Source organism: Aulonocara stuartgranti (genome assembly GCF_965226115.1).
Source record: "Aulonocara stuartgranti genome assembly, chromosome: 18".
In the NCBI taxonomy this organism is placed as follows: Eukaryota; Metazoa; Chordata; class Actinopteri; order Cichliformes; family Cichlidae; genus Aulonocara; species Aulonocara stuartgranti.
The window spans coordinates 2701260-2713379 of NC_138954.1; the positions used below are offsets into that span (position 1 = coordinate 2701260).

Genomic DNA, 12120 nt, shown 5'->3' on the forward strand with positions numbered 1-12120 from the left:
ATTTGCAGTGCTTTTGCGCCTTCCTGCCTGTGGGTGGTGCTGTTCATCCAGTTCTTTGTTTTAAGTTATCCGAGCTCTAAGCTGCAGTCACCAAATCCAAACAGACGATTCTGTGAGCAAATGTTTTGGCCCTGAAAGAACAAGATGAGCAGCTGTGTAAATATTGCAGATGTCTTCTTTAAAACCCTGCAGGGCTGTGAAGCATCTTCATTTATGCTTTTTGCTTTTTGTTTTGGCTTCAGCATTTGTTTCTTCTTCAGTCACCTTTCCTCACTCATCATGTGGTTGTACACCTCTCTGCATTCAATCAGTAGTTATTATTCATCTCTGGCTTTCTACTGCAGCATGTCTTTTGTCCCGCCTTCCTCCCCTCTCCCCCAACCAGTTGCAGCAGATGGCCGCCCCTCCCTGAGCCTGGTGCTGCTGGAGGTCTTGTTTTGGGGGGGTTGAGTAGTTTTTCATGTACACAGCTTTTACTTGGTTCATATTTGTCACACAGATTTGAATATTAGACAATGATACCTCGAGTAAATCAAAGTACAGCATTTCCAGAGATATCCAGACCTACTTGGCCCTTTGTCGCCACCGTTATGTTGCCACTATCCCTCATTAGCTCCTGTGTGTATTTAAAGGCTTCTGTTTGGCTGTGTTCTTTGATTGTGTTGTGTTGTCTTCTGCTTGTTTGACTCCCTGCATGTGTCTCTTTGCATTTTTATCTCTTTGCATTTTTGGTCTCTGCTTTGGATTCATGCTCAGGCTTGCTTCTTATTGGCCGGACTTCAGCCTTGTCATCTTGCATTTTGGCCATAACTCTTTTAGTGTGTCCCCCTCTGCACACCACCAGACGCTGAGGTGACACAGCATCTGGATGAAGTGAACGAGTGGATAAAATGTATTCCAGGAGAGATTAGGATTCCCTCTGCTGAAGCTGAAAACGAGTGCTTGTTATCACTTTAGCCCAGATTCTATCTGAGGATGTTACTTAAAGGAACCATTCATTTCTAAAATGCTGCTGTCAGGGCTGCTTATCTGCTTACTCACTATGTGGACTGAACAGAAAATAAGATCATGATGTACATTTAAAATCTGATCTCAGAAACCGGCTGGTGTGTCAATCAGACACTTGTTTGCACTGGACAAGCAGCACTATGTACTGACCGTGTTAATACTGATAACAAACAGCGTTGATGATCTTTGTTTGTGTTACAGAAGCTCAACAGCCGTGTTATGAGTTAAGCCAGTAATTTACTGTTGACAGCTGTGCGCCTTGAGGGAAATCATAACAGGTCAGACCGGATCTCCTGCCCCAAATACACCCTCAGCATCCGGACACACTAGCTCCTCTCTGCAGGTCAGAGAAGAGCCGAGTTACAGAGAGACGAAAGACGCTTCTTACGAGTTTGAAAGAGGAGTTTGGCAGAAAGACGATAGACGAACTGAAACCTGTGATTTCACTGTGATCTTCCAATTGTCTTCAAGACCTGAGTGAGCACAGAAGGATCTGGGTTATTTTGACAGAGATCTGGATTTTTAATCTCATATTAACGATCGGCCTGTGTGCAGGTACCTGCTCAGATTTGGCTATGAAGGAACCGACGGGCTCATTTCTCCCTCTGGTCTGGAGATAAGTGCTGCAGTCATGACTGTCAGTCTCCTGCTGCTGATGATGACCCTGCTGAATTTCACAAATGGTGAGTTTACATTCAGCTGACACAGAGACCTGATTTCTGTCTGAGCCCAACACACAATCACATGAAGGCTCTGCAGCATTAGGTGCTGTTCACACAAGATCAACTAACAGGCTGGAAAATCCTCCAGGAGGGAGTCTGGCTGCTGCTTTACCAGGATTTCTTTTTGAATGGGATGGTTTATGGAGAGTCCACACACACACACACACACACACACACACACACACACACACACACACACACACACACACACACACACACACACACACAATCTGGATACTTGATTAAAAAATTGTAGTTTATAAAACTGTTGTAGAAAACATTAAAACATTAAAAGGTTAAAAACCATATACCACTTAGGTTCTAAAGTTATAGTAGTCTGTGTGCAAACACACACACATTGTTGTGATAACAGCATCATAATTACTAAGTTATTAATGGATATGTCAACTTCATGTTTCAGCTGGAAATGCTTTCACTTGCTTATAAATGTGTCTATTCTTATCTGTATTAACACTACGTGATATATTTTTAAATCTGTAGAATAAGAAGTAATTACCAGCGGAGGTCAGTCGTGTCTCTGTGACCTCCCTGTGAACCCCGTGAAGGTGCAGAAGCAGTTATGGTGTGCGCTCCACACACACACATGAAGCAGGAGTTTGTGTGATTCTTATAGCTGCCAGCTCGAATAATAAACAGTAACTTATTTACGCTGCACAAACTTTTAACTACGACTACTTATGTCTGTTTTTTTCTTTATTTTATTTTATTAAATTTAATATGTGGCCGAATAAAACTGAACGGAAAACTCTCCGGACTTCTGACATTATCTGATAATGTTGAAGCTGCTGTGAGCGTAACATTGCATTATGTTATAATAGCCCTGAAATGTTTTAAAGAAGCTTTCATTGAGTGTAATGGAAAGTCATAGCTTAATGCCTTTTATTGTTACATTTTAATTAGTTGAGCTGTTGCAGATGAACAAGCTCGGCTGCACCGGTGATGTCTCGGCACAACACGACTGAAGGAATCTGTGTTATCTCATGTTTGTTGCGTGAAAGCCAAGTGAGCAGTTAAAGCTATAGAGAGCATCATCATCATCATCATCATCATCATCTTTATTCATAAAGAACTTTAAAACGACTGTATGCATAAATTGTATGAGTACAGATGAGTATGATTAGTCATATAAATAAATACTAAACATCAAAAATTATTGGAGGTCTTCTAGTAAAATCTATCACAGGTGAAGAATCTGATAATTGCGTTAAAAATGCACCTAAAGGCGTCAACAGGGCAAACACAGCAGACGGATCCAGGTTCAGTCATGTAAACAGCGAGCAGCAGTGTCACACACACGTCAGCCTAAGCCACCACAAAATTACTCAGATTTATGAGTTATTAAATAATTACAGCCCATATTCGTTTCCTCCCCCCTAAAAAATTTGGAAAATAGAAAATACGTCAGTAATACAAAAGTACACCTACACAAGAAAGTCCACTGCAGATCTTACAGTGTAAGTGGACTCTTGTATTGCCCAATCAGACACTCGATTCTTGTACGCCACAGTCACTGAAGGAGGAACATCAGCTTCATCAGTATCCAGTCTGATATCCAGTAGATCTTAAAAATATTAATTCAAGCCTTTTGAATAAGCGTGACTTCTAACAATAGTTATTTTTTAATGTTGTTTTCATCACATCTACCAACTAATAATACAGTTAATTTGACCATAAATGAAAATGATCGAGTTTCCTTTTCTCCATTTCTTCACTGAACCCGCTTTGAAAAGACCAACCTGCCTTATTTCCCCTCATCCTGACGTGTGTGGAGCCAATGCAGACAGTCGCTCTGTCACGTACAAGCAAACAAAGCCGAGACGAGTGTGCTTTGCTCAGAACTCATGGATGCTCCTCAAAGTACTGATCATTACTATCCCTGTTATACCCGTGTAGAGCTGTGCACTACTCTCACCTGGGCTCAGCAAGCCAAGTGAAGTAAAAACTGACATGCATGACATTTATGAACTTTGGGGGCTTTTCTTTATTATTTTGGGCTTTTTGAAACTTTACTTAATGATAACAATTTATAATGAATGCATTTAAAAATAGATACAACAACCAAAATGAAGAACAAATATTATGTCTTAATGTCAAAAACCTCTATTTGTTATGCTGCAGCTGAACTGGAGTCGGTTTTACTATAATACCATTTGGTGCCAAAAGATGGTTTAGTGACTGCAGTTTAACTTGTTGCAGTGGGAGGTCAGTGGCAATAGTAACTACCAGTAAGAAGGAAACACCGACAGCTTGAGCACAGTCAGTGCAGCAATGCAGCGAATATGGACGTTCAGCAAGTTATGACTCATGCTGGGCTTTAGCATCAAGTTATGGCATTTTTCTGTGCAGTATGTTTTGAGGCACACGGTTAAGGCCGGATATCTTTTTCCCAAACTAAATGAAACCAATCAGAAAACTGGAAACACAAGTGCAAAACACAAAGTGAACCTTCTGACTAATAAGTCAGTGTGTGTAACGATGAGATGCAGGCAAACAGTATTAGATTAGATTGGGTTTATACGTGTCTGCAGCTGGAGCTTCAATTTCCTTTTTTAATATCCATCTGATGTTTTGATTAGTCATATGTCACCAGAGGATATCAGGATGTGTTCTGCTCATATTAAATTTGACTTAATATTAAATTTTTTATGATACCTGATTTATAACATTTGATCTGACATTTTACTGTGGCTGCAGATGTTTGGACGCTACCGGCTCCTGGCAGTGTTTTCATGGAGTCTGTCGACATGAGACACATGCTGAGGTGGCCCCCCCTGCAGGCTTCATGCAACACTACACTTCTGTACTCTGTCCAGTATCAGGGGTAAGTATTGTAAAAAATGCTGATCAAATATTTGCTTACACTAGTCCCCAACAGAACATCCATATTGAATGATCCATATTAAAAAGTCATACACAAAACAAACTGATGATGACTTTTAAAAATATGAATTTTAGTAAGAACAGTTTGGAGCTCAAAGTCAACCTCATCCTGTAGCTCAATACAGAGAGATCACTTTGAAGAATTGAAACATGGTTTATTGAGGCAGAGTTTGGGGATTAGACTCCGATGAGACATCACGGCAGTCAGAATTCCACGGTGAGAGGATTTAGGACAGGACGCCGCAGAGTGTAGATGCAGGTGGTGGTGAAGATGAAGACTGAGGCTTGGATGGAGCTCTGACTGAGGTGTCTGTGAGGTGGAGATGGAGAGGAGGTAGGTTGAATGAATGAAGGCCTAAAAGCGGGACTGAGAGCACAGATTTAAACTACGCAGAGTAGAGGCTGATTGAACATAAAGGCGAGCAAGAAGACTGGACTAGAACAACGACGTCAGTGTTGAGACTGAGAGCCGACAAACAAACAGCACCGACTCTCGTGTCTTTGCTGCAGACTGACAAACACAGAAATGACCAACAGGGTTTATTTATTGCATGTTTGTATTAGTATACAACGACAGCTAAAACTAAGTGATCCTGACAGGGAGACATTGTTCTTGATGTAATTCTAACCATGTGACCTAAAACAACAGGAGCAAAGAATGATCAGCAGGTACGTCTGTGTTCATAGCTGGACGGTTTTTGCTTAGTGCTTTATTCTAGTTATTACAGCCTCAGTTTGTTCTAAGTCACCTGAGTGTAAGCCACAAAGATTACAGCTGTTCAGTCAGTAACAGTTTCATAACTGAGAGAATTTCAGTGTCTTTTATCACTGCAACACAAGAGAGACGTCTAAAAACCACCTTTAAATTAACGAGTAAATAACTTCCAACAAATCACTAACAGTGAGATCATAAGACCTGTTCGAAAAACTCTCACCTGTGGTTCCACCCTCTTTTTCTGCTTTGGAGGCGTAGCAGCAGTGTAAGACCTGGCTATGGGTGTAAGGCTCAGGTATGGGTGTATGCACCCCAACAGTGAAAGCACACAGATGCATGCAGATGCAATGATGTTTATAAAGTTTTACAACCATAAACTTAATTATTCCTCTGCTTTTTATTATAAATATTTAAAGACAAAAATCATCCTGATGTAAAAGCTTTATGAGCTCACACCAAAACCTAACGATAGACAGGCTCAGCCACACCTCTGATCCTCTGATAAATGTCATAAATGCCACCTAACAGGTTGACTCTGACTGAATCCTGAGTCATTGCTGTGCTAAATCTTCAGTGATGTGCAATAAACAACAAATGCAATGAGGACTGCTGCGTGCGTGGTGGAGGAGGTGGAGTCGTGCAGAGGTGTATTTTAAAAGGATTAAATGTGAATAGTTTCAAACTCCTTTAAATGAAGCTAATAAAAACAGCTTTATCAAAATTACCCAGCGAGTAGCAGGAGGGGAATCACTGAGGCAGGAAAGACAGATTTATAAACAGTGACACTCAAAGAAGCTGTTACACTGCAGAGAGTTTATTGGTTGTATTTGTTCAGACCTACGTTCCTCCTCAGCTCCAGCATCATAGTTTTCTTGAGAAGAATCTATTATTACCTCACTGTAGCTTCTCAGAAAGAGGAAGAAAGTTCAACCACAGGAGACAATGAGCTCACACAGTTGGCATCATGTTTAGCATCTAAAGATGGTAAATGGACTGATTCTTATATCGCTTTCTACTCAAAGCACTGTATACAACAGAGGTAGATTAACAAAATATGGACATTAAAAACGGGGATAATTGGATTGAAATGCAACAGCTGGTCACTAATATGACTAAATGAACCAAAAAGTGCTGGATGAAGAAATACGACTGTTATATGAACTTTTAGAGTCTCTGTTCTGTTCCCAAGAAATATCTAAAAGAAAACTAAAACTCTTTCTGTGCTCGACGTCCGCAGAGAGTTTGAGCTGGAGCATCAGAACGGCAGGTGGATGGAGGCTCCAGGGTGCCAGCGGATCACGCTCAGTCACTGTGACCTGACCTCTGACCTGGGATCAGACTCTGACTACAACATCCGGGTCAGAGCGCATTGCGGCTCGCAGCGCTCCGCCTGGACCAAACTCAGACCTCCCTTCAATAGGAGACAAAGTAAGACAAGAGCTGACAGCTACGTCTGTTTTACGGCTGATGTTCGGTGTGTTTATGGATGTTTGTCTTCAGCTGAGACGTATCGTCAGGCAGGAAGAGAAAAGTCAGGCACTAAAGGAAAGAAAGAGGCCTTGGTTTTAAAATATCTGATAGATAGTAAATGTGCAGAAAAGTCCATTTGAATTTTTGAATTTTTAAATATGTGAGACTTACTTTGAAGAGCCCACGTGATCCTGTGAACCTGGCCAAGAAAAAAACATTTTCTAATAGAAATAATAAAGAGTGATTCCTGTGTGCAGCCAAGCTGTCGGTACCAAAGATGACAGTGATGTCAGCAGGCGACGCCATCCAGGTGTCGTTTGAGACTCTTCCTCTGACGTCAACCGTCGATGTGACCGTTTGGAAAAAAGGCGAAAAGCTGCAGGTCGTTATCTGATCTCCTTTTCTCTTTATTTCTAGTTCATGTTTTCATTCTTGCGTTTGCTCCTTTCTTTTCTTTTCCTTGATTATTTATTTTCGTTGAGATTGTGATTCCTTTCCTTGTTTCTGTTTTCTTTTTTCTTTCCGCCTGTCCTTCCATTTCTTTTAATCCACCTTTATTCTCACGTTTTCATGTTTTCTCCCCACACTCTTGCTTTTTGTCCCCTTTTCTTACACTGTTTCTTTTTTCGTGTCTCCTCCTTTCTGACTTAATTTAATGACACAGTTTAAGCTTTGTTTTTTATGCATTTTCTGTATTCTTTGTTTCATTGTTTAAAATAAAAAAAAACTCACATTTTCGTTATTTTGATCTCTTTTAGGCTGTCGTGTACTCGATGCCTGCTGAGGAAGAGGTGCTGCACATCGCCGCCCTGCAGGAGGGAGCAGTGTACTGCGTCACAGCGCAGACTGTGCTGAACTCAGGGTTTCGCAGCAACAGCACTGACACCCAGTGTGTGTCCATCATAGGTACAGGCGTAAACACACACACACACTTACTTTCCTAAAATGTTTTAACTTTGAACATGTTTCTAAATTACTATAAAATCTGTAGGTCATGCTTAAATATCCTTGTAATTTAAAATGTATTTCATAAAATATTTTCTTAGTTTCAGAGATGTTTCTCTTTTCATAATACCTGGTAGTTCATTGAAGTTACAACCATCATCACATCACAAAAAAGCATTTAATAAAAGTCTTCCCTTTCCCAAAAGAAATCCAAATTTTAAAAAAACATTCACAATTTTAGAAAAAGATCTTCACCATCAAACCCATTCTCTTATTCCACATGATCTGCCTATAAAGTCTTTACTTCACAGAAACATCAAGATTTGTGCTTATAATTAAATTAAAATATGGAACCTTCCTCGTTGTCCAGATGAGGCTTTTCTTAGTTTTGGAAACAGTGGTCCTTGTTTCCTCATCAATTATTCAAAATAATTAAATGTTCAATTAAAAAATATCTGAACATCAAGAAAATGTGAACATTAGACGCAGAGAAAAAACAATAAAATCCAGAAAGAACCTAAAGAACTAAAAGGTCTGAATCTAATTCTGATCATTGAACAGACATTTTTTAAAGCCAGCATGTATGCAGTGAACTAAAAGAGCGCTCACGCTCACTGAGGTTTTGACTCCCGACTCATCTGCAGATCCAGATGCTCCTGCCTGGAAGACGCCGACCACCCTGACGGTGACGGTCATCATCATGGCGGGACTCCTGTTTGTTTTATTCTGGTCCATCGTTCACTGTCGTCCAGAAACCTGTAAAACACATTTCCATAAAGAGCCTCTGCCACAGTCTCTGGTCAGTACTACCTCTCATCTACACAGACAGAATACCTGTGGTGTAAAATATCTGAACCAGGAGGTCACAATTTATATCAGCAAACCTAACAGCAGCAGTACTTTAGCGCACCCTGCTGGTGATACACTCATAATTATTGTTTCTACCGAATATCTGACACCTAAATCATAAATACACATAGTAAAGAGTGTTACTGCACGTACTGACTAAGTTTGAGGTTCAGTGTGAAGTAAAATGATCTACTGTTTAGTGAAGTTTTCCATATCTTGGTCTGTTTTTCTACAGAGAGGTAATTGGGACATTCAAATCCCAATGAGCCCTCAGGAGAAGGAGCTTTGTGACCAGATGGTGATGGAGCCAAATCAAACCTCATCACAGACTGATGCTGCACTGATAACCCATCAGGAAGACTAAACCAAGCTGAAACTCACTGAGAATCTACAGCAGGACAACAAGGAAGTAACGTCGTGCTACAGTCCTGCAGTATAGCTGTTGGAGGGTCACACGGAGCAGCACGCAACATTTGAATGGTCCATTTATGACCCTCTGATCAGAGTTGGAGGTGGAACAAGAAGCCCCTGTGAGCCCCGACAAAGCTGACAAGTGTCTACATTCCCTGTTGACTTCTCTTCAGAAGAAAAAACTGGGTATTTGTGTGACTTTTAAAGCGCTATGAAGCCCACAGAAGGAGGACAGGATTTATTCAAGATTCAAGTAGATCCACAGTGGTAGTAAACAAAGATGTAGGGGGAAAAAAACTTGGGAAATGAAGAGACATTTTAAGTATTACTGTGTAACTGCTGATTGTGAAACTGTTAAGCAAATGAACCATCACACTTTGATTGTGAAATGAAGCAGTAATGAATCAAGCAGGGATACAGGCATATTTTCACCGAGTACATTTAAGTATATTACTCAAGAAAATATATTTACCAACTAAAGATTACATTCTGTTTGAATTGAACCAGTATGAGCTTCTTACAAAGCCATCAGTCCAGCAGACCAACCACAGGATTCACTACGCGTGTCAGTCTGTAAAATTCAGTTCAAAAGTTGTGAGCAACATGCTGCCTACAAATTAAACAAACCATCAGACCTGCAGTAGGAGCTCGGACTGACTTCATCAGCTTCTTAATATTTTGGTACTAAGAGTTGTTAATGCTCATTTTAGAGCAAGCTTTACAAATCTGTATTTAAAACACTCTGGTGCCAGACTCTGTTCTTGTTATCTTACAGTGCTACCTCTTTAGTTCTTTTAGAGTGAAACTACATGTGTTGATTTCTAGCTGGTGCTTTACGTTAATGTCGCCTTTGTTAACGTGTATAATTAAACTGCAGTGATGTGTACGAGATGCTGTCACATCACTGCTGAAAATGTGCTGTTAGGATGAAGTTATAATTAAAGCACATGCAGTGTGTCATGTTTTTGAAATAAGCTTGCTGTGACGGAGCAGATATTGTTGGGTTACAGCTAAACACTTACAGATGAGCATTGTTTATTTTCTGTAACCTTGGACCTGAAGGGTGAGCCATGAAGTCAGGTCAACATTGTCAGGCTTTCGTGGTATTTGCTGGCTCAACAAAACCTGAAACCTCAGTCAGAGAAAACCTGTATCAGAGAGGTCACACTCAGTTTCTGTGCTCCAGACTTTCTGCCTTTAGGAGAAACTCTATACCACACTTAGAGCGTGCTGTCGAGTAAACAACCAATGTGACAGAGATGATTTTAAACAAACGTTGAATGTTGATCTACTCTGGACCGAGTAATGAGCTCAGTGTACTTATTGTGGTCCGTGCATGTGTATGTAATGTGAGGCATATAGTTTGACTGCTTTAGGCTTAAATCCTGCTGTAGAGCTATGTGTATATGTACATATATATGTTGTCATTGCAATGTTGATGTGTTATATATATATATATATATATATATATATATATATATATATATATATATATATAGAGAGAGAGAGAGAGAGAGAGAGAGAGAGAGAGAGAGATATTCAATGAGGTAAATTCATTGAATAAACGTGTTTGTGGATTATCAGCCTTTAAATCTTTTTACTAGGTGTTCTGTGCCTCTTGTTTTTGCCGTACTGGAGTTGTGATGGGTTTGAGCCTCCCTGCAGTCTGAATTGGATGGATGTGTGGATATGACACATTTTTGTTAAGGCCATGATAATATTTACTGTTTTAGGAAAAAAAGAAATTAGATTGTGAGAAGCGTCTTCAGAGAGCTTCATTATTGCACTGTATAACCTATGAGGAAACTTACAGCAGGGCAATAGCCCATGTCAGGTATTATCATTGGAAACACTCTAGAAGATGAGTATTTATAGTTTTGCTTTGTCGTAAATTTGTGAAAATTGAATTATTGAAGTGAAGTGGAGAGAGAGAGACCCAAATGCAGGCACTGGCTTATGTGCAATGAGTGAGCTTTACTTACACGTGGTGTACACACAATACAACAGGTATGCACAGACACGAGCTTAACACTATCAGACATGGCAACAGGGAGGGAACACAGAGACACAGAACAGAAAGAGCTCAAAACACAAAACCTGAGAAGTAGAAATACTAGGACAGAAACCAAAATATTAACAGTGACTGTTTGTCACCTGTTTATAACTCGAGTTACCATCTTTTCTACACTGACTGCAGTACAGAGTGAGTGAGATGCCAATCTGTGCAATGAAGGATCACGACAGACAGCAGCTTATGTGCTCTCAAGTTTATCAAAGTTTATTATTTAATGATGTCACCATCATTCAGCAGGCTATTACAAGAATAGACATAACATGTAACTCAGAATAAAAATCTCTTATATCAATGATATTTGCATTTTATGACATAAAAACATTAAGCAGGTTTAAAACATGGAGAACAGTGTGTGTGTGTCAGGCATTATAAACAGTTAAGAGGGAATAAAATAATTGAATGAAGAAATAAAACAGTTATGTTGTGATCAGTGTTGTATGTTATTTAGGTTTTATGTTGTCTAAAGTGATGTAAAAAATGATAAAGCATTAAACTGTAAAAAAAACAAAAAAACATAGAAAACATAGAAAACATAGAAAAACAAAAGAATTGCACAAGTGGTAAAACCTTAAATTACTTAATATTGTTGTTGCTGGCTGAGATTTAATGCCTCTAAATATTTGATGCTACTTCTGTCTTTATTTATCTTATTTTATTTGTGAATTGTCAAAGATGTAGCATCAAGAATGTTTAATTAAATTTCTCCACGTGAGCCATGAGCTCTGCTTTTTCCTTCATGGACGTCAGAGACTGAACTCGTTGCTTCCAGCCTGGTTTAGCCTCAGATTTCTCTCCTTCAATAAGCACGTCGATGTGTTCTAGAGTGGACAGAGGGTTTGGCTTCAGTGCTATCTCTTTGAGTCTGTTCAGACACTCTGCAGATCTCTCCACCAGTTTCACCACCTCAGCCTGCAAACAGTCGTACTCAGCATTCAGTTTGTCAACCAGTGCTTGAACAGTCATCTTCTCTCCTTTGGCCTTCAAGTACTTTTTTCTCAGCTCCTTTATTGTTCATTTCTCTTTAA

The 12120-nt window shown here is 39.8% G+C and overlaps 1 protein-coding gene across 1 annotated transcript; it reads left to right on the forward strand.

Moving 5' to 3' along the window:
* Positions 1 to 1333: 1333 nt before the first annotated feature.
* On the forward strand, positions 1334 to 10457 carry crfb16 (cytokine receptor family member B16). Its single transcript, XM_082513647.1, has 8 exons — positions 1334 to 1485; positions 1564 to 1691; positions 4446 to 4572; positions 6584 to 6774; positions 7074 to 7198; positions 7575 to 7722; positions 8406 to 8560; positions 8846 to 10457. The coding sequence occupies exons 2-8, from the start codon at positions 1640 to 1642 to the stop codon at positions 8972 to 8974; spliced, it is 927 nt and encodes a 308-aa protein (XP_082369773.1). The 5' UTR covers positions 1334 to 1485; positions 1564 to 1639; the 3' UTR covers positions 8975 to 10457.
* The last annotated feature ends 1663 nt before the right edge of the window (positions 10458 to 12120 follow it).

Coding starts and splice junctions, on each gene's coding strand:
- crfb16 (XM_082513647.1), top strand. CDS start 1,640: ATGACTGTCAGTCTCCTGCTGCTGATGATGACCCTGCTGAATTTCACA. Junction 6,775..7,073: donor TCCCTTCAATAGGAGACAAA/GTAAGACAAGAG, acceptor TCCTGTGTGCAG/CCAAGCTGTCGGTACCAAAG. Junction 7,199..7,574: donor AAAAAGGCGAAAAGCTGCAG/GTCGTTATCTGA, acceptor GATCTCTTTTAG/GCTGTCGTGTACTCGATGCC.